General features: G+C 33.4%; 2 protein-coding genes and 1 pseudogene across 2 annotated transcripts; 2 read left to right on the top strand and 1 right to left on the bottom strand.

Annotated features, from left to right (window-relative positions):
* Window positions 1–502: 502 nt before the first annotated feature.
* LOC110718443 lies at window positions 503–2,532 on the top strand (annotated as a pseudogene).
* Window positions 2,533–6,550: 4,018 nt separating this feature from the next.
* On the top strand, window positions 6,551–9,247 carry LOC110718442 (F-box protein CPR30-like). The gene is made up of 2 exons (XM_021897273.1): window positions 6,551–7,839; window positions 8,696–9,247. Exons 1-2 carry the CDS (start codon window positions 6,632–6,634, stop codon window positions 8,742–8,744), a joined length of 1,257 nt encoding a protein of 418 aa, XP_021752965.1. The 5' UTR covers window positions 6,551–6,631; the 3' UTR covers window positions 8,745–9,247.
* Window positions 9,248–10,678: 1,431 nt separating this feature from the next.
* On the bottom strand, window positions 10,679–12,601 carry LOC110718794 (60S ribosomal protein L9-like). Its single transcript, XM_021897699.1, has 3 exons — window positions 12,123–12,601; window positions 11,111–11,233; window positions 10,679–11,013 (listed from the first exon to the last, which is right to left on the bottom strand). Exons 1-3 carry the CDS (start codon window positions 12,492–12,494, stop codon window positions 10,927–10,929), a joined length of 582 nt encoding a protein of 193 aa, XP_021753391.1. The 5' UTR covers window positions 12,495–12,601; the 3' UTR covers window positions 10,679–10,926.
* Between the last annotated feature and the right edge of the window lie 7,649 nt (window positions 12,602–20,250).

Raw genomic sequence — 20,250 nt, 5'->3', positions numbered from 1 at the left:
TAAATTTGGTCATACGGCACACATCACCAACTAATCTATGTTTTTTTTTTTTTTTTTTTTTTTAACTCAACTAATCTATGCAATTATATTGTTCATTTTATTATTACATCAATAAATTATACATTGTATCATCAACTATAAAAAAGTATATTCAACAATTGCATCAAGAAATCACAATTTTTTGTATGTGGCCTCCTGTACCGTGCGGCAGGAGTTATTCGAGTTTTCTGGTCTGGGGTTATTCGAGTTTCTTGGTCAGGGATTACTCAAGTTTCTCGGTCAGGGGTTATTCGAGTTGTCGGGGTTACTTGAGTTACTCCTGACCGAGTAACCCCTGACTGAGTAACCCCTCGAGTAATCCATGACCGAACCCCTCGAGTAACATCTGACCGAGTAACCCCTCAAGTAACTCCTGATTAAGTAACCCCTGACTGAACCGTCGAGTAACCCCTAACCGAACTCCTTAAGTAACCCCTAACCGAATTATTCGAGTAACCCGTGACCGAACTCCTTAAATAACTCCTGACCGAGTAACTCGAATAACCCTTGACCGAGTAACTCGAGTAATCCCTAACTGAGTAACCCTTGACCAAGTGAATCCCTAAATTACCCCTGTCCGAACCCCTCAATTAACCCCTAACCGAGTAACTCGAGTAACCCCTGACTAAATAACTCGGGTAACTCCTAACAAAAAAACTCGGATAACCCCTACTGTATGATGTAGCCTGCTGCACCAAATAATTGTTGGAAAGCAATAGGGAACATGTCCTTTCTTATTACGATTCATTCCTTACATCTTACTGAGGTAAATGTTGTTCCTTTAATAATGTAGTAGTCAAAAAACATGGAAACGAAACATCAGAGGAGTGTATGGAGGCGTTTGATTAGTGTATTTTTTGGATTGAAAACGGATTTGATTAAACCGATATCATTACTGTGTGTTTGGTTTGAAGGCATAGTAATAATTACCATTACCTAAGGGTAATGGTTACCCCTCATTTGTTAGCTCTCAAAAACTAGGGTAACAAATATCTTTATTCTCCTCTTAACAAATATCCTTTCTATAGTTAAATCAAACAAATGAAAAAGCAATAGCCAAATGATTCATTTCCCCCTCTTATTTGTTTCCTTTCCACTCCGTTTCCATTTTCCAACCAAATCCCCTTAAAAAGCTTCCTAAAACGTCCTTTACGTACCCCAAAAAATATTTAACACAAAATAAAAAAAATTCAAACTAATCCGAACCTTCAACTGGAGCAACAATGGCGGCACTTCTTACTGAAATAATCATCGAAATTCTCTCACGATCACTTGTTAAATCACTTCTCCGCTTCAAATGCGTCTGCAAATCCTGGAATTCCTTAATCAAATCCCCCAATTTCATCAAACTACCTCAATCAAACCCTAATTTCAAATTCCGATCATCATGTCAGCAGATGGTCAGAAATCTCCTCACTTCATTCCGCCGAAATTGACCTCAATCTCCACCATAACCACCTCTATTTCTCTGAGCTCAACCACCCTCTCGAAACCCAGAAACTCTACTTGTTTGGTTCCTGCAACGGCGTCGTTTGCATCTCCGATCCCTCCAAAAACGACGTCGTCCTATACAATCCTCTTACCAACTCACACCATAAGCTTCCCGCCGATCGAACTACTCCAAACCTTATCAATGAAGTTGTGTTGTATGGGTTTGGATACGACAGTAAGAACGACGATTACAAAGTTTTGAAGATTGTTCAGGGGTTAAAAAACTTAGAATATGAGGAATCTTTTCACAATGAAGCGAAATTGTATAGTCTGAACAATAATTCATGGAAATGTGTTCAAGGTATACCGTACTATGTCCTCTATGGTGATCCTCATGGTGTTTATCTTAATGAGGTTTTACATTTCATGGTGAATTATATGGAGTCGGATTCGAAGATGTGTAAGTTCATTGCCAGTTTCGATCTTCGAACCGAGACTTTCGAGCTAATGGACTTCCCTAAGCTAGTTATGATGATAAGTTGAGGAATCCTTTAGAGTATATAGAGTTGTACTTGAGAGAATTGGGTGGGTGTTTGTGTTTAATGGTGAATTATCATACTAATAACTATGCTCATATGTTTCCTCCTGGTATTGAGTTAGGTAATCAAATACTGTATCGTGCTGATTTGTGGGTAATGAAAGAGTTTGGTAACAAAGAGTCTTGGGTTAAGTTGTTTAGCATTTGCAAGATGAACATTATTCAAAGTTGTTTATCTCTTAGGCCTGTTGTCTATTCTAAAGACGGGTGAAGGATTTTGATGGAGAAAGACTATTCGGATTTTGCCTGGTATGATCTTGGGTCCTAATAGCTTGGATGGTCACAATGCATGTTAGATTAGATCATGTTTTGGTAACTGGTAACTATTGTAATTTGTAAGGGCATTTTTATACTTCGTAGTTGTTATCAGGGTATGCACTAACTCGCTGATATTGTTATGATATCTGTTGACTGTTGGTGTTTAGAACGCATAAGCCACTAGGTGCCTTGGCATACTACCATTGTTTGCCTTGTCTCACCTAAGTATTTTACTAATTTCGAATAATAGATACAATTATATATCTTCATAAATCACAATGTTTAAATCTGATTAAAACTAATGTACAGTACCTCTTTAATTATTACTGGTATACGCTTTCTATTCTTAACTTTTTCTAATTTAAACATCTTGTGTAATATGTTTGTACTAAGTATCATTTTTTGTTTCTTTTTGTTTGAAACTACATTTAGCTTAGTAAGCATTGATATGATCTTGGGATAGCGGTGCTAATTGAGTTGAGAAGCTCGCGAGCAACTCGAATTCGACTCGGTCAAAATCCGAGTCGAGTTAGCTCGACTTGACTCGAGATGTTAACGAACACGAGTTGATGAGCAAGCTCTAACTCAACTCGATAACATATTCTATTAATATAGAATTTACAAACAAAGTTAACATGTTTAAACAAATTAGACACTTAATAAATGTTAATTTATATTATCAAAAAGAAAGAGTAAATCTTTAATAATAAATATATATAAAAAAAACAATATAAAGTGAAAAACAAAAAAATAAAGGCTTAAAATTACAGAAGGCCAAAACTTTAACGAGCAGATCGTGAGCTACTCGACTCGACTCGAAACTTCAACAAGCACGAGTCGAGCAGGTTTTATTAGCTCGAAACTTTAGCAAGCACGAGTTGAGCACATTTAAAAAGTTTTCGAGTCGAGTCGAGCACCCTTCAGCTCGTGATTGCCTCGCTCGATAAGCACCCCTATCTTGGGAGGATCAAATTGTAACTTCGTAAGCATTGTGCAATGGAAGTATTCATTCTGAAGCTCTTTTTTTTTTATCTGCAGTAATGATTCAGATAACTTTCTTTTTGCAGGTTTCAAGCTGAAGCTATATATAAGCCTATCACCTAACTGAAGATGGGAGTTCACAGACTATGTAAGTATGTATGCAAGTTATATTTGCAGTCTAAAATTCTGTTAGCACTACCTTGTTCAACTGCTTGATTAGTGCCATAACTATTGTCTATAAAACCTTATAACCCAGTTAAATTTGTGATTCTTAAGTACCCTTGCAATTCCAATTGGGACTAAAAGAGTAACTAAGGATGAATACATGTGGGATGTACCATTAACTAGAGAGACTGATTAAGGGTAAGAGCTGGTTCTTTTTTATATATATAAATAAAATTATGAAGGAAAGGTAAATAGATCTATAGTCCCCCTATCTCCGGGAGACCAATGATTTAAGTGCTATGGGATAAACATAACTTATGTGCCTTCCAGCCTTTCTGCAAGTTAGGCTCGCACTGTAATGACTGATCACTGAATCAATAAGAACCTTAATTGGATTTCAATGCAAGTATAAAATCCATCAAGTTTGTTCTTTCTTGATTGCCATCTATAAGATGTGTATACGTACTGGACCCCCAAGGTGGTCTTAACATTAAGAATCATAAACTTGGAATGTAGGAGCCTTTATTTAAGTTGTATGTTGGACTATGCATTTCAACAGAAAAACCTTTTGGATCTCTTGGACCCATAATTATTAGCTTTACCACACAATTCCACAAGGAGTGTATATCTTAATGGCACTGGCTTCTGGTTTAAGAAGAATTCTCTGCAATAGGTCTGGATATGCTTGCCAACTGATCTGCTCACCTTCCATAACTTTAATAACTGAAGAGTTGTTACGGATAATAATTGGACTATATAAGAATCGCAAGGATAAAGGTGGCTGGTGCTTAATTTAATTGTGAATAAGCAATTTAGGCGTGACCAACTCTGACTCTTTTGTTTTTGTGGCCTTTGCTAAACCCGAAAAGGTTGAGCCCGTGCACTTGATTGAAGCAGATTTTCTTGTGGGCTATATATGGTGTGAGATATGGAGGCAAAATGGAGATTTGTTTTCTTAGAGTCCACTCAAGTGTCCTATTCTTACAAATTATATATGGCCTTCTGTATTCATAATAGTTTACTCTTATTTTTAGCTGTTTTGCCTTGATGTTTTGCTATGTTTGAGTTCAAGGATTCATGAGCTGAGGCGTAACTCAACTTAATTGTTTTCTATTCCAGGATTGACCCATGGCCGAGGGCCTGATCAAGGTGGCCATCGGAGCACTGGCTACGTGATTCCATAGGAGAGAAAATTGAGAAAAGACAGCGTAGTAGTTTGGTTTTTCTTTTGATAGCTACTGTGGGTAAATCTTTTCTACTGTATGCCATGCTAACTTACAAATAGTACAGTAGATTATGAACTTCTCGTAGTTTCTTGTGTTAAATCTAGTTATTTGAATTTAATCCTGTCTGTAGTTTTATAGCAACATTGAGTTTGGCGGAAACTTATATGCAGCAATCAGTGCATTGTTGTAGAATTGAGCTTGAAAAGCAGTATACAGCAATTATTCCTGGATGGCTGGATGTAGGGAGTTTATGCTCTCTTTCCCATAGATAAGCTAGAAACATAACCGAAATTCACAATATTTTATACCATTTCAGTCTAAATAAGTTGATAGTTGAGTTGTCTATACTCTATAGTAGTATAGTGGGGCTGAAGTGTATAGTTTGAGGGAAAATTCATAAAGGAATCCCAATGAAAATAAATATGACAAAAAGAATAACAATAATACTACTAGATTTACCAATTTGAGCTTTACTCAAAGTCCTTAAGTATCATCTAGAATTCCTAAAAAAAAATATATATCATTTTTAAATGGAATGACCCAATTATATAGGTCCGACATTTTATTTTCTCTATCTCTCTCCATTTCTTTTTAATTGCATCACTTTCTTAAATGCAAGTTTAAAATTAGTTGCATCACTTAAAGTTAATAAATTCTCTTTATCTCTCTCCAATCATATAGATTCAACCTTTTTATTCTCTCAATCTCTCTCCTCTTCAAAAATTGTCTAGAAGTATGCAATTTAAAAAATAATGCGACTAAAAAAACAGAGGAAGTAAGATGGATAAAGGCCTAGGAACTCTTCTAGAATTTCATAAGACTACCCCAGTCCAGGTTCAATTGAAAGTGTCTTGTTAATTAATGATAATATTATGCATTTTGAATTTTTGAGCTTTGTTTAAAAAACAAAAAAATACGCATAATCTGTGAAAACTGAAACCCCCAACTCGTACAAACTTGGAAAAATTTATTTATTTGTAGATATTAAAAGCCTAATTTATTTTGAAACCAAAAATATACATCAACTCCAAACCCGATATAACCGACACGCTAAACAAGTGTAATCTAATTATCTAATACTCGTACTTAACTTAGGTTCTGTTCTTTAGAGCTGCTCTGCTCTACTGTGCTCTGTCATAATCTGCTCTGCTCTGATTAAAAATAATAATTAATAATATCTTTAAAATAAATAATTAATATTTAATAATAATAATAATATAATTAATAATTCACAATAAAAATAATTAATATTTATAATAATATTAATTAATAATAATAAATATATATTGATCATAATAATAACACATAACATTTTTTCCTGAGGGAATAATAATACTTCATATTTAATAATAATACTAAAATATTATTTATAACAATAAGTAATGATATAAAAAGTAATATATTTTACTGATATATCACCCTTTTTTTAAAAGAAAAAAGTAAATTGGATTAATTAATAATCAAATCTAAAAGCTACCCAAAACTATACAGTGGTTATCAAAAGCTTAAACCAATATCTTTGTGGTCAAATGTTGTCATATCCAATTCAAAATACTATCCCCAATTACCCATATAATTTTCTTAAAATTGGAAAAAAAATTACAAAAAATAAATAAATAAAGTAGTTCCTCCATATAAAGCAACGGTTATAATAATTTGAAGGTGTTAAACTATTGTCTTTTATCTTTCTACTATTAACATATGTTAAATATGGTACACATCTATTTATGTTTTGATTCACCTAAATCAATGATATATTGATATACACTTATTAATAATAATAATAATATTATTAAAATCTGCTCAGTTCTACTCAGAAGTTAAAAAAAAACGGGGCCTTACTAACCCGTGAAAGGGAGGGAAAATCAAAACAAATATAGCAGTAGCAGTATTATAAAACTGCTGTTTTCAAATTTCAATTTAAGCAACAACAATGACGACTCTCCCAATTGAGATCATCACTGAAATCCTCTCTCGATTACCTGTAGAATCACTTCTCGAATTCAAGTGCGTCTCCAAATCATGGTATACCCTAATCAAATCCCCAAATTTCATCAAACTTCATCTCAATCAAACCCTAATTTCCAACTCCAATCGTAATCTTCTCCTCTCCTACTCCTCTGATCATTCTTCCGACATCAATTTCCACCATAATCATCTCGTATACTCAGATATCGATCTCAACCACAATCACCTCCTATTCTCGGAGCTCGATCACCCTCTTAAACACCGCGAAATCAACTTTGTTGGATCCTGTAACGGCATCGTTTGCATCTCCGATAAATCCAAAAACGACATTTTCTTGTTCAATCCAGTGACGAAATCTCGTCGAAAACTTCCGCCCAATCATACTCACAACCCTGGGAATGATAAGACTTTGGTGTTCGGGTTCGGTTTCGATAGCGAAAACGATGATTATAAGGTTTTGAGGTTGATTCAGGACAGTCATTACAGTGAGGTTCACCATAGTAAGGCTGAAGTGTATAGTTTGAGGGAAAATTCATGGAGATGTGTTGAAGGAATCCCATATTTTCTGTTGTTTGTGTATCGTCATGGTGTTTTTGTTAATGAGGCTATGCATTACATTGTGGTTACTAAAGAACTACAAATGCAATGCAAGTTCATAGCCAGTTTCGATTTTAAGACCGAGAATTACTCGATTATGGACTGCCCGGATTATGATGATAAGTTGGGTGGGTCTTTGGATTTGGGTGAGCTGGGTGGGTGTTTGTGTTTGTTGGTTATGTATCGTACATTAGTACCTGCTTCGCCTTTGGAGGATCCTTATGATAGAATTGATTTTCGAATGAATCGTGCTGATTTGTGGGTGATGAAGGAGTATGGGAAGAAAGAGTCTTGGGTTAGGTTGTTTAGTATTCCCCAGACGGCGAGTGTTGGGATGTATCTACAGATTAGGACTATTGTTTACTCTAAAGACAGGAGAAGAATTTTGTTGGAGTATAATTCTTTGGGGCTTGGTTGGTATGATTTGGAGACCCAGAGTTTTAGTCAGTTTAAGGGACTGCCACAAGCACCGATATCTTCCGGGTTCTTCGTGAGTAGCCTTGTATCCTTGGAGATTAACAAGCAGAAGTCTGATTGTGGTACCAGATTGTCAATGCCAAGAAAGAACACCAAGAAGTAACAAAAACTTTTTAGCTTATGTTCCTTGCATAGTTGCATATATACAAATATCAAATGCACAAATTTATTTTTTCACATATATGATGTCTTGGATCCTCACTAGCTGTCTAAAGTTCATACAAGTAATATTTGATTGTTATTTGGTAGATGTGGTTTGCTTTGTGGCTTGTTTGGTGGGCATACAGATAGGATTTTTTCAAATGAATTAGAATCGATTTATGTAAGTGATGCCTGTGCCCTGTGCCTTGTTGCTTTACCTGGTTGAAAGTTGAAAGCCATAATGTTCTTTTTCCTTATAATTATGTACCTCCTAAATGGGACTCAAAACATGCAAGGAAGGATCATGAATAGCTTGTGAGTGCCTTTTGCATTAGGTTGTAGTTCTGTTTCCTCTATACTCCAACCCACCAATGACCTTGCCAATTTGCCATACCCTTGTGCATGTGTGATTTGTCTAACACCTAATAGAATTACTTGGATGTGATACTTGTATCAAGTAATTGGAAAAAGAAAGTGAAATTTATAGGAAAGTTAATTATCCATATTAAATACTTCTAATGTTCCCAGCACTCTCGAAGAGCATAAATACATAGATGGCTCTCAACTCTCAAGAATTGCAGCTCTGACTAGATCTTCTTGTTTGCGGTTGTACTCATACATTGTTGAGTTTGTTTCAAATAGTAGCTGTTGTAATTCTGAGAAAGCAGAGGCCACAGCCTACGCTTCCCTTATTTCACTTAAGTAGAGGTTTTCATATATGTTGAATGTTCCTTCAAGCTATCATCTTATGATGATTTAATCTGGCATAAGGAGCTCTTTGTTACCATTCTAAAGCTCTCCCTTCTTTCTTCAGCAAACAGTTGGATGATTTTCTTTCTACAGGATTCAAGCTCAAGCTATGACCTGATTGAGCTACTTTTGGGAATTAGTTCAGAACTATGTAACGTTAAGCCGTAAGCATGAAAGTCACATTGCAGTGATCTTATTTTTTTGTTCTCATTAGCTTCTTTAATTTTTTTTTTTAGTATACATATAGTAGAGATTGTGGTTTGATTTCAGCTGAAGAGGTTTTCTCAATCACTCAGTCACTCCTTGTTTGATAAATCTTCAGGATGATGCCTTGAAATTGGGTAAATTGTATGGTCTTATTTAATTTGAAAAATACAGACCAAGCATGGAGCATAACTTATTGTAAGCTTGATGTTAGAACTATCATACTTGATGAGATTATGTCGACTTGTCAAGTTAAAGCTACACAAGATTGAACTCTCATACTGATTATTGCATTTGAAAACATGAAAAGTAATTGCTTGAAAATACTTTTGACGTCAAGCATATGAGGTTTTGTCATTTATATTTGTTTTATGTTATAAAAGTTGCAATTTGCTGATGAATATATGCTCCGAGTAACCCATCTCTTTTCCCAAAAAGAAGAAATTAAAAAAAAAACACTGGAGAGGTTGTGCAGGATAGGACAAACTGATATTCAGAGGGAAGTGAGGGTTGCAATAGAAAGAGTTCAGAGTGTTACCTTACTAAAGAATGAAGAGGCTTTAGTTATTTACATCTCGTTTGACCTATGCTTATTAAGCTATTATGTTCAAGTGGTTCATATATCAGTCTTTTGCTGGTTTGAGGAAGCACAATACTTGTAAAATGAAATTCTAGGCATTGTCCTCTCATGTTCACACCTGGCCTTATGTCTCGCTAGTGAGGAAATTGGGAGTTTTTTTATTTTGCATTGTCACACAGTGATGTTTCTTTTGCAGAGATCATTTGGTGTTGCTGGGTTTCATTAGGTTGCCCCTTTAATATATGGGTTCCTCTACTAGTATACAATGAGGTCTAAATAGCAAAAGAGGCATAAGATTTTGTGGAGAAATGGTATTGTAGGATTCTGCGGTCAGGAGTCCTCTTTTTGTATTTTATGAGATGTGAGTGGTGTATTTTAGTATTTAGGCTCTCTTTGGGCTTATGGGGGATTCTTACCGCGAGATTATCTTTTCCCTTGATTTTCTTTGTGTGTGTTTTCTTGTCAAGAAGATAATAAAATTAGTCTTGTTCGGAACGAGGTCTTTTTTTAAATGCTGGTGACTTGTTGACAAAGTATATCAAGTGTTTAGTGTTTGTGTCCAGTTAAATGTTTATGAAATTAGAGAATAATCTATGCTCCTATGTCTTCCTCTCCGCACTTGGGGCATAGCACAAGGAATTTAGATCTAAATTAAGATAGTTTTGTACTCTATTAAGATGGAGTAGTTTTATACTCTGTACAAGTTATGATTCATAAGGGCCATGACTCCAGCAAGAAAAGCTTGTGCGTTCTTTGTTGGTAGAAGCTGTCTATAGGTCTATATTCAAGCTCAAGGTGGCCTTATTATCAAGTTTCTGACACACTTTAAAATATAGTAACTTTATCGATCTATCAAATTTATGAAGAAGAATTTGGATTTTAAACCTAGGCTTTTTTCATGGATATTTTGTACTGCTCGTGCTAATATTAGTTTGCTAGTCTCTGTGCAGTGTTAGAATTCTGATTTGTGCACTTGTGATTGTTTTTACAACAATTCACACGAAGAGAGAGTTCCAGAGACATTAAACAAGTTTAGAGGATTGATAATTCTGGATCTTGGTTAAATAAGCTATCAGGGGAGATGCCTGCAAAGACTCATCCCTCTCTTCAGATTATCAGATTACAAGGAAATCAATTTCTTGGAGCAATTCCAGTGCCACTTTACTCACTCTGTCATTCCGTTGGCTTCACATCTCTTTATTCACTCATCCTCAAATTGGCATTGCAATATTACGAGTATCAACCAATTATAACATACAGGTACACTGTAACAACTGTAAGCAGTATCTATTTATAAACTATAAATTGATGTTGAAAATGATCAACAAGTTTTATCCCAAAAACACCAGTCAAATCAAACAAAACTTAACTACTAATTTTACAGTATTTTACACCCATAATTTGAGGTCAATCCAAGATATAAAAAGTACTTATACTAATACCCCTAACTAAAAATACCCTTCCTATTTTGACCAGCCTAGAATTGTTGTTTTATCAGTCTCAACCATAGCTTACTCCTCTTCAACAATCCTTCCCTTCTCGCTGACATAGATACCATCAAGGAACTTCCTGATATCCTTGTTCTTAACATGACATTTCTGATCAAATACAAACACGGCAATTAGAAAACTTGTGATACTGATACAGAGTCAAGAAATAAAATGCAACCAAAAATAATGATATTAATAAAAGTACCTGGTTAATCAAAGCAGCAGATCGAGAAACAAGCTCAATGTCGCTTCCATCCAAGACGAGCTCATCCTTAACCTTCTCGGATCTCAAGATGGTAACACCGTCCAACATGTCAACCTTCCTGACCTGAAAACAATTACAGCAGCATAGGTCAGTAAAGAAAAACAGTTGCATCAATGGGTAGAAATCATCAAACAATAACAACAATGTTCTAATCCTTTAATGTTTACTTAAAAATATTATTAATAATTGTGTTGATTAGAAATTAATGAACTAGTAGCTTATTGCATCCAGAAGACAGCATTTCAAATGAAAGGCACAAGAATGGATGATGCATGAGAAAATCAGGCAAGCATATCTTCTACTTAAAAAAACTACTACACACAAGAGAACCTCACTCATTTGGAGCTCTACCAAAGGAGGAAATGTGCCCAAAAAACATGATTGTAATCGACCTTCAAATGTACTATAAGAAATATGGTACAATCAAAGATACAGTAGATATTGTCAAATCAATACTCGAGTTTCTTAGCTCTATGAGTTATAACTTGACAGAATACTGTGACAATGCTTATGATAACTTCAAGAACTATTATAGCTATAGTTCAACCAATTGTTATGTTCCATCACCAGAACTATTAAGTTTCTAATACAATAATTTCATTCATTGTTTATATACTTATACAGAGTAAAGAAACCATTCCAACCTCCCTTAAACATACACAGTGATCTCAATAAACCACCGATCCTACAACTTCAAAAACCATGAATCCAACATGAAAAGCAAATACAGTCATAAACCTATCAAACAAAGTCAAATATGATAACAATTCTGGAAAAGGTCAACAAATTAGCAACTCAAATTAAATAAAAAAATTGATAGTATAATAAAAACAGAACAAAAACATAAATTCCATAGAAAAAAAAAAAAAAAATCGATCCTTTTCCAAAATAATCAAGAAGCAAGCAACAAAAATCAACACGAAATTAACTCAGAAGAGAGAAAAAAGATTACCCTTTTCTCGCCGAGAAAGTTACGAATCTCAATACTCTTGTTAGAATTAGTAATACTGGCATTAATGGGAAAATGAGCATAAACCATCCTCATTTTGTAGCGATAACCCTTGGTAACACCGGTGATAAGATTCTCAATGTGACTGATAGCAGTACGAATAGCAGCTGAAGTTTTCCTGGTTCCAAACCATGAATCAATGTTCAGCTTCCTCTTACCTTCTTCATCAGTAACCAATTGAAAATCAAGGTTCAGATGCTTGAAGTTGCGGGTCAGGGTGCCCCTTGGTCCTGAAACGACGATGATCTTAGCGTCGACCTTGATGTCAATCCCATCTGGGATTTCCATGGAGTCGGAAGATAGTACTTGCTTCATTGTTGATGCTGTCTGCTTTTTCTCTCTCTTAGGGTTTTCCCCGATGAAGAAGAACAGGCGTTGTTGGAGTGGAGTGAGAAATCGGGATTATAGAGTGAGGGATTATGGGCTGATTAGAATTTATGAAGGTGTTGTGTTTTTTGGGCTCTGGCCTTTTTTTTTATTATTTTTTTTTATCTATCTATCTATACTTAGTATAGTATTCCATATTTAACAACACAAATCATCATGCCAATATGTCACATGTCACTCTTTTTTTGATGAATAATATCATACTACCTCCGTTTTTTTTAGTTGACACGTTTTGATTTTAGCACTATTCACACATTTGCCTTTGACCGAGTTTTGTGATTTATATGTAATGATAAATATAGTCATGTGGGATCCTTTTAGATTCGTGACGATATATAGTTTCACAATATCAACTTTTCATAATTTTTGCTTATCGGTAATTAAAGATATTAATAGTTAAATTTGTGCATTGACAAACGTGACTAAAAAAACGTGTCAACTAAAAAGAAACGGAGGAAGTATGTCACTCTTCTTTTAATCCTCTTTCTAACATACTTCCTCTGTTTTTTATTACTTAACCTATTGCAAATAGACACAGTTTTAAGGCAGAAGTAGAAAAAAAGGTGAAAGACCAAAGTACCCTCCACTCTTACCCTTCAAAAACCAAGCAACCAACTATACTTCAAAAAAGAAAAATAAGCATCACTATGCTATTTTTCTTTGATTCCACAGCTAAATGAAGGGTGAAGCCGAGTCATATCTCCAGGTATGGTCAATTCTATTAGCATCACTATGCTATTGCTACTTTATAGCTTTCAAGATCCCTAAGGGGAACTTAAGGTTTATCATTTTCCTTCCAAGTTTCTACCTATTCACCATTTCCCCCTCTTTTTTCCCTCTATAATCCTTAGAGGAATAATTTCATACTTTATCACGTACATAGAAAACTTTAAACCACTTTTATTTTCATACGGCCTCGGCCCGTTATCAGATTGTCAAAACATGTATAAACATACTATAAAACCTCACAAATAAAAATACGATCCGCCCATAAAATTAACCCCTGTCTTTAGATTTATAGTGGTTGCTATTTTCCCGATGAAAAAATAAAGATCCAATTTCCAAAAAACAAAAGGCCAAGAAAGTATTGCCCCTAACTATATTGCATGAGGCCTTGCTTTTCTCAATTTTCTCAACCTATTATTATGTCTACAAAGACAATTACACTCAGGGGTAATTTGGGTATGTTATTGTTGTATAATGTATTTATTCCTTGATGTCATTGTGGTAATTTGCAACAAATTGGCGAAGGCAATCTTAGACGTGGAGGTACATCCACTGTCCGATGAACCTTGCTTATCAACCTCACTCTAAGATTTTTGGAGTAGAAGATGGAACCTCATGGTAACAGATGTACTGCGACACACCATATATGTACCCATGAGGGCGTTTTTGTCAAAGGACGTACGTCAACCAAAGGTTTTAGTTCCTTCTGTGATGACTGTTTTTCTAGTATCTGGTCTTATACATGAACTAATCTTTTAATACTTAACATTTGTGCGATACCCTTATTTACCACATGCATGTAACAATCTATAATAGATAAACTTAAAAGTGTAAAATGTTCTTTCTCAAGTTCAACGGTTATGGGAATATAAAAAAGGTAAAATTTGGTATCTCCTAGAACTCCTACAATATGTTCGAAGACAATTACTTTGGTTTTCAAGCTCACAAGTTCTTGTGAGGATGTTGTAGTTAAGTTTTTTAACTAATTTGTACTCTATATAGCTTTGAGGCTAAGAAAGCTCTCTTTAGTAGCTTAGCAAACTTATTATTCCATTGTTTGTAATCCTTTATTCCGTTTATTAAGATAATGTCAAAAAAATTTAAAAAAAAAAAAAAAAATCCCTTCTACAATAACATGCTAGTATATAATTTCTATTGTCCATTTAAGGGTGCAATATTTACTCAACAAATATGAGAATGTAAATTGTAAACACAATAGTACAGGATGGACACTATGACATAACATCTACTTAATATATTTTTGATTGAAGATTTGAAGGGAACATAACTAGTGAAAGAAAAAGATGACAAACAATACATATAGATCTAATACAACACACGAAGTATATAGGTTTGTTTGTTTTTTTTTTTTTTTTTTTTTTTTTTCTCGAACCATATATAGGTTTAGTTTGATAATTATACAAAGTACTCTCCTTGTTCCCAAAGTTCCACCCATTGTCTTTGGGCATATTTTTCAATATACAATTTTAATTGTTATTATCTCTTGTTACATAATAATAATAATAAGCTGATATTCTTAAATTATTCATTGAGAAGAATTAAACAAAACTCCACAATATATATATATATATATATATATATATATATTAAGAACCCTCCTCTATATAAGAACCCAATCTTATATAAGAATCAATCTTAGCCCTCGGGCAAGTATTCGGTGAAAACTAGGTATTACTACTTGACAAAGGATTCAGGGTTAGAAACAGGCCCTTTACTGGCAAAAGATCAGGAGTTCATCAAGTTGGTATGGAGGTTGAATATCCAGCCTAAATGGAAGCTATTCCTATGGAGACTCTTTTATGATGGAATTGCTGTCAAAGTCAACTTGGCCAGAAGAGGTATCCAAGTGGGAGTTTTGTGTGATCAATGTAGGGTGGAGGAGGAAGACAACCAACACCTTTTTAGGTTCTGTAATCAGGCAAGGGAAGTGTGGGGTATTGTACCTCTAACGACCTGCCCTGACTCGCCTGGGTCCGATTCTATTATTGGATGGATCCAACACTATATCCTGCTTTTTTATAGCGAGGATGGCAGGCATGGCATACGATGTGTGCAGTTTATTGCTACTTTGTGGGGTCTTTGGAAATCTAGGAATGCTAGGTGTTTCAAGGGTGCTTTTGGAGCTACCAATCTTGTGATGGAGTTTATCGACCTTGCAATACAAGAACATGAGACGTTCACCAAAAAAGTAGACATCACAAGTGAAGATGAGGAGGCTAGTAGGGACAACACAGATATACCACCGGGTTTTGATTATGTTCATCTAGGGAACGAAAAGTTTGGGTTTGCCGATTTTATAGTGGAAGTTGATGGCTCCTGGGACAAAAGGACGATTAGAGCAGGAATTGGGTGGGCAGTAAAGAACAACACCAGAGGTTATCCTCTCGATGAGGAGGGAAAAACGGGGTTGCTGCGTCCGCCATTCAATGTGAAGCTTGGGCGTGTCTGGAGGCTATGAGGTGGGCTCGGGTTAAGGGTAAGCATGGAATATTAATACTGTCAGACTCTGCTTCCTTGTTGAACAACTTACAAGGTACCCATAGTAAGGAGATCTCGATAGCTTGGATTGTAAAGGAAATATGGAAAGTGGGGTGCCTTTTTCAAAAGTGTACGATCCTAAAGGTACAGAGAAATCTGGTTCAAAGGCCGGACGAGATCGCAAGACAGTGTCGGATTACCGTTTCAGAGTTTTGTAATGATTGCTACTTTTCTTTTGCTATTGTCAAAAAAAAAAAAATTATTAGCTTTGATCTAACCGTCCAAAATAATCCCTAATAATGGCGTTTTTGTAATAGTGAGGAATCCATACAATCCCTTTTCCTTTTTCTTCTTTCGTAGTGTATTATTTCTCTCTCTACAATTCTAAGCTTCCACTCTATCTCCTCAGCTCAATATTAGCAGAAATTCGTCAACTTCATGAGGAAATTTTCTTAGCTTTTTTTTATCAATTATTGTAAGTTTATGAATTTTATGATCAAATTTGTTTTGAAATTTAATTTTAATTGCAATTTTAGATTATTATTGCGATTTTATCCAATTTTGCGATTAATTTTTTTTTTTTTTGACAATAGCAAAGGAAGAAATTTTGCTATTATTATTGCTATTATGATCAATTTTTGCGATTAGAATTGCGATTATGATCAAATTTTGTAATTATTATTGCTATTTTGGGTTATTATTGCGATTACTAGCTTCATTTCGAAAATTTCTCAGCTTTTGGATTAATGTTTGTATACGATTTTTGTTCAATTTTATATGCGATTTTTGTTCGTTTTGCGATTTCTATTCGATTTTTTTTGTTTGATTATTTAATTGCGATTTCATCTTTTGATTTTATTCGAATTAATTAGTTCGATTTTTGCGATTTCACCAGTTTGATTTTTTGCGATTTCATCAGTTCGAATTCATCATTTCGAAAATTTGCAATTAATCAGTTTGATTTTTGTTTGATCTTTTTTCGATTTTTTGATACATATGTGTTCGATTATATGACTGTTCATCCTATTAGTTTTTTTTCATTTTTTTTTCTTCTTCTTCTTCTTAAGGTTGATGTATTTCAAATTTCGATTATCTACAATTATTTTGCTACCCTTGTGTTCGATTTTTTTTAATTATTTGAATAGTATGTGTTCGATTATATGCTATTTTTTTGCTTCATTTGATCAGTTTTATTTGCAATTAATTTTTGTAATTTTTTTTTAATTTTCCATGATTTATTGTAGATCCGTGCAAAATGTGATATGATTGTTGTGTTTTGCAGCTGATTATGTAATTTCAAATTTCTAAATGAATTATGTGATTTGTAAATTAGTTTAGTATGTTCTAAATTATTTAGAACAAAGCAATGGTGGATTTAATACTTATGTTCTAAAGTTTTTTTATATGTTCTAAAGTTTTTCAATCTATGTTCTAAAGTTATCTTACTATGTTCTAAAGAATATAATCAACTTTTTTGATTATTATTGGTACGTTGTTCAAACTTTTATTGCATGTGTTCTAAATCATCATTGCATATGTTCAACTAGCTTAGTCATTTCTATTTTTTTGTCGTAACCTGCTTATGCATAATTTACTTTTGAGATTTTTTATTTATTTAGTTTTTAGTAATTTTTGTAGTTTAAAGCTTTTATATACATTAGCCTACAAGCTCAATGGGAGAGCATTGTGCAAATGCACATAAGATGTGGGTTTGAATCCCACGTAGGTTCTTTTGTAGAACATAGAAAATAGGTAGAAAAATTTTATAACATAATAAATAATATAGAACATAGGAAAAAAAAATTAGAACATAGGAAAAAATTTAGAACGATGGAAAAAAATTTAGAACATAAGAAAATTATTAGAATATAGGAAAAAAAAAATTTAGAACATAGGAAAAATTTAGAACATAAGCAAACAAATATTTAGAACATAGGAAAATTTTTAGAACATAAGCTGAAAAAATAATTTAGAACATAGGAAAAAATTTAGAACATAGAAAAATTTTAGAAGAGGAAAAAAATTTAGAACATAGGAAAAATTTAGAACATAAGCAAACAAACATTTAGAACATAGGAAAAAATTTAAAACATAAGCTGAAAAAATAATATAGTATATAGAAAAAAAAATTTAGAACATAGGAAAAATTTAGAACATAAACAAACAGACATTTAGAACATATGAAAAAAAAAAATTTAGAACATAGGAAAAAATTTAGAACATAAGCTGAAAAAATAATTTAGAACATAGGAAAAAATTTAGAACATAAGCTGAAAAAATATTATAGAATATAGGAAAAAAAAATTTAGAACATAGGAAAAATTTAGAACATAAACAAACATACATTTAGAACATATGAAAAATAATTTAGAACATAGGAACAAAATTTAGAACATAAACTTTAAAAATAATTTAGAACATAGGAAAAAAATTTAGAACGTAAGCTGAAAAAATAATTTAGAACATAGGAAAAAATTTAGAATATAAGCTGAAAAAATAATATAGAATATAGGAAAAAAATTTGGAACATAAACAAACAAACATTTAGAACATATGAAAAATAATTTAGAACATAGGAAAAAATTTAGAACATAAGCTGAAAAAATAATATAGAATATAAGAAAAAAATTTGGAACATAAGCTGAAAAAATAATTTTGAATATATGAAATAATTTTAAACATAAGTAGAAAAAAATTAGAATATAGGAAAACTTTAGAACATAAGTAGAAAAAAGTTTAAGAAGGGTTCTTATACAAGATTGAGTTCTTATATAAGGAAGTGTTCTTACCGAATCTCTCCCCATATATATATAAGAACCCATCTGTGACCATTAATTTAAAATGGATGGATGGCTGAGATTAAATAGTTAATATGTTAAAATTGTAACCTACCCTTTCTCTCTCTCTCCTCTTTGATTGTACGGGCGTGATTCCAAAGGTGAAGACGATGAAGATTACGATACTTCTGAAGACAGCAAGATGAAGTAAACCATGGCAGTCATGGCGGTAAAACTACTACTCCTTCGTCTTCTATAGACGACGTTTCGCGGGGAAGAGGGAGGTGATGGGTGAAAGGCTTGAAAATGCATGCTGCCGGATATGGAGACCTGGTAGTCTTCGTCAAGGAAGCACGAAACAACGAAATAGAAAGTGGGCGAAGTGAAGAGTATTTTCTGAGGCAAACCTCATATATTAAATTAAATATCCTTCATTTAGCAATCATATATGGAAAAATGATGAATTTATAAAAAAAAAAAAAAAAAGTTTTGAAGGACGAAGAGTTATTGCCAAGAAATGTAACTGATATCCAAAGTGGAAGCCAATGGAAGAATTGAAGCCAAGCACTGAAGAATTGAAGGTCTAATTAGAAGCTCATTCCAGCCATTAGTTATCAAAGTTGTGCGATTTTGAATAACTGAATAACTACTGTTATCTTTATACAATCCAACCGAGGCACATTTGTTACTCAGATTAATGATCCAGGTTAATGAATAAAGCAATATAATTGTCCAAATTGAGTGATTTTTTTTTAAATCTTTAAAATCTGATTATTTTTGTGTGAGTAATACTCATACAAAATTTCAGAATTTTAAGAGTTAGTTTGATTAACAATAATAGGTTAGAACAATTAATTATATTTTCCCAATTCCAAATTACGAATCAAAAGTTATTGCAAAAACAAAAACTACCAAAAATTGGACGAAATTGGCCTAATGTGTCAAGGGTCAGCGTGGCGGGCCAGTTTTGGAGTGACGGATTCGTGCTTTCAGTGCAACACGTTAAACACTGGCGCATCGCGCGCAGATGCTGACGTGGCACGCCAACCCTTTTTAGCTCGTGCCAGCGTTTCTTCCGTTTTTAACCCATTTCAGCATCGTGGTCTATAAATATGAGACCTTTTTGGAGGTTTCTAGGAGGCGAACATTCACGAAACAGACACAATATGTACCAAAACTGATCAATTCATCATACAAATAAGTTTTTTTCACTCCTAATACTCTCAATCATTATTATTTTTTCAAGCAATTCACGAAACCTTTGCAATACTTGGAGTTATACTTTTAAAACTAGGCGTAGAATGTTGAAATATCTGAGGGTTGATAAATTATTATTCTATTTTAATCAGTATTGCATTTTTATTCAATTTAATCTATATTGTCTTGAAGTTACTCACATTTTATTTGTGACATAGCAATTAAGAGGAATGTGCGTAAAATGTAAGTAATTAGTTTAATTGCTTACTTTTTATTTATTTTTCTATTATCATGTTTAGGTTGTCTTTAATTATTATTATTATCATGCTTGAATAATTTAATTTGTGATATTAATATTTATTATATTGCTTCCAATATTTATGTTGTATGATTTTATTTTGATCACCTTTTGCATGTTTAATCAAGAATAAGTAATTGAAAATCACGCTTAATAATAAGATAATTTAGACAACCAGATTAGGTAC

Source organism: Chenopodium quinoa, unplaced genomic scaffold (assembly GCF_001683475.1).
Source record: "Chenopodium quinoa cultivar QQ74 unplaced genomic scaffold, ASM168347v1, whole genome shotgun sequence".
NCBI lineage: Eukaryota > Viridiplantae > Streptophyta > Magnoliopsida > Caryophyllales > Amaranthaceae > Chenopodium > Chenopodium quinoa.
The sequence above is the reverse complement of the archived record's forward strand: the minus strand, read 5'-3'. Positions and strand labels throughout refer to the sequence as shown.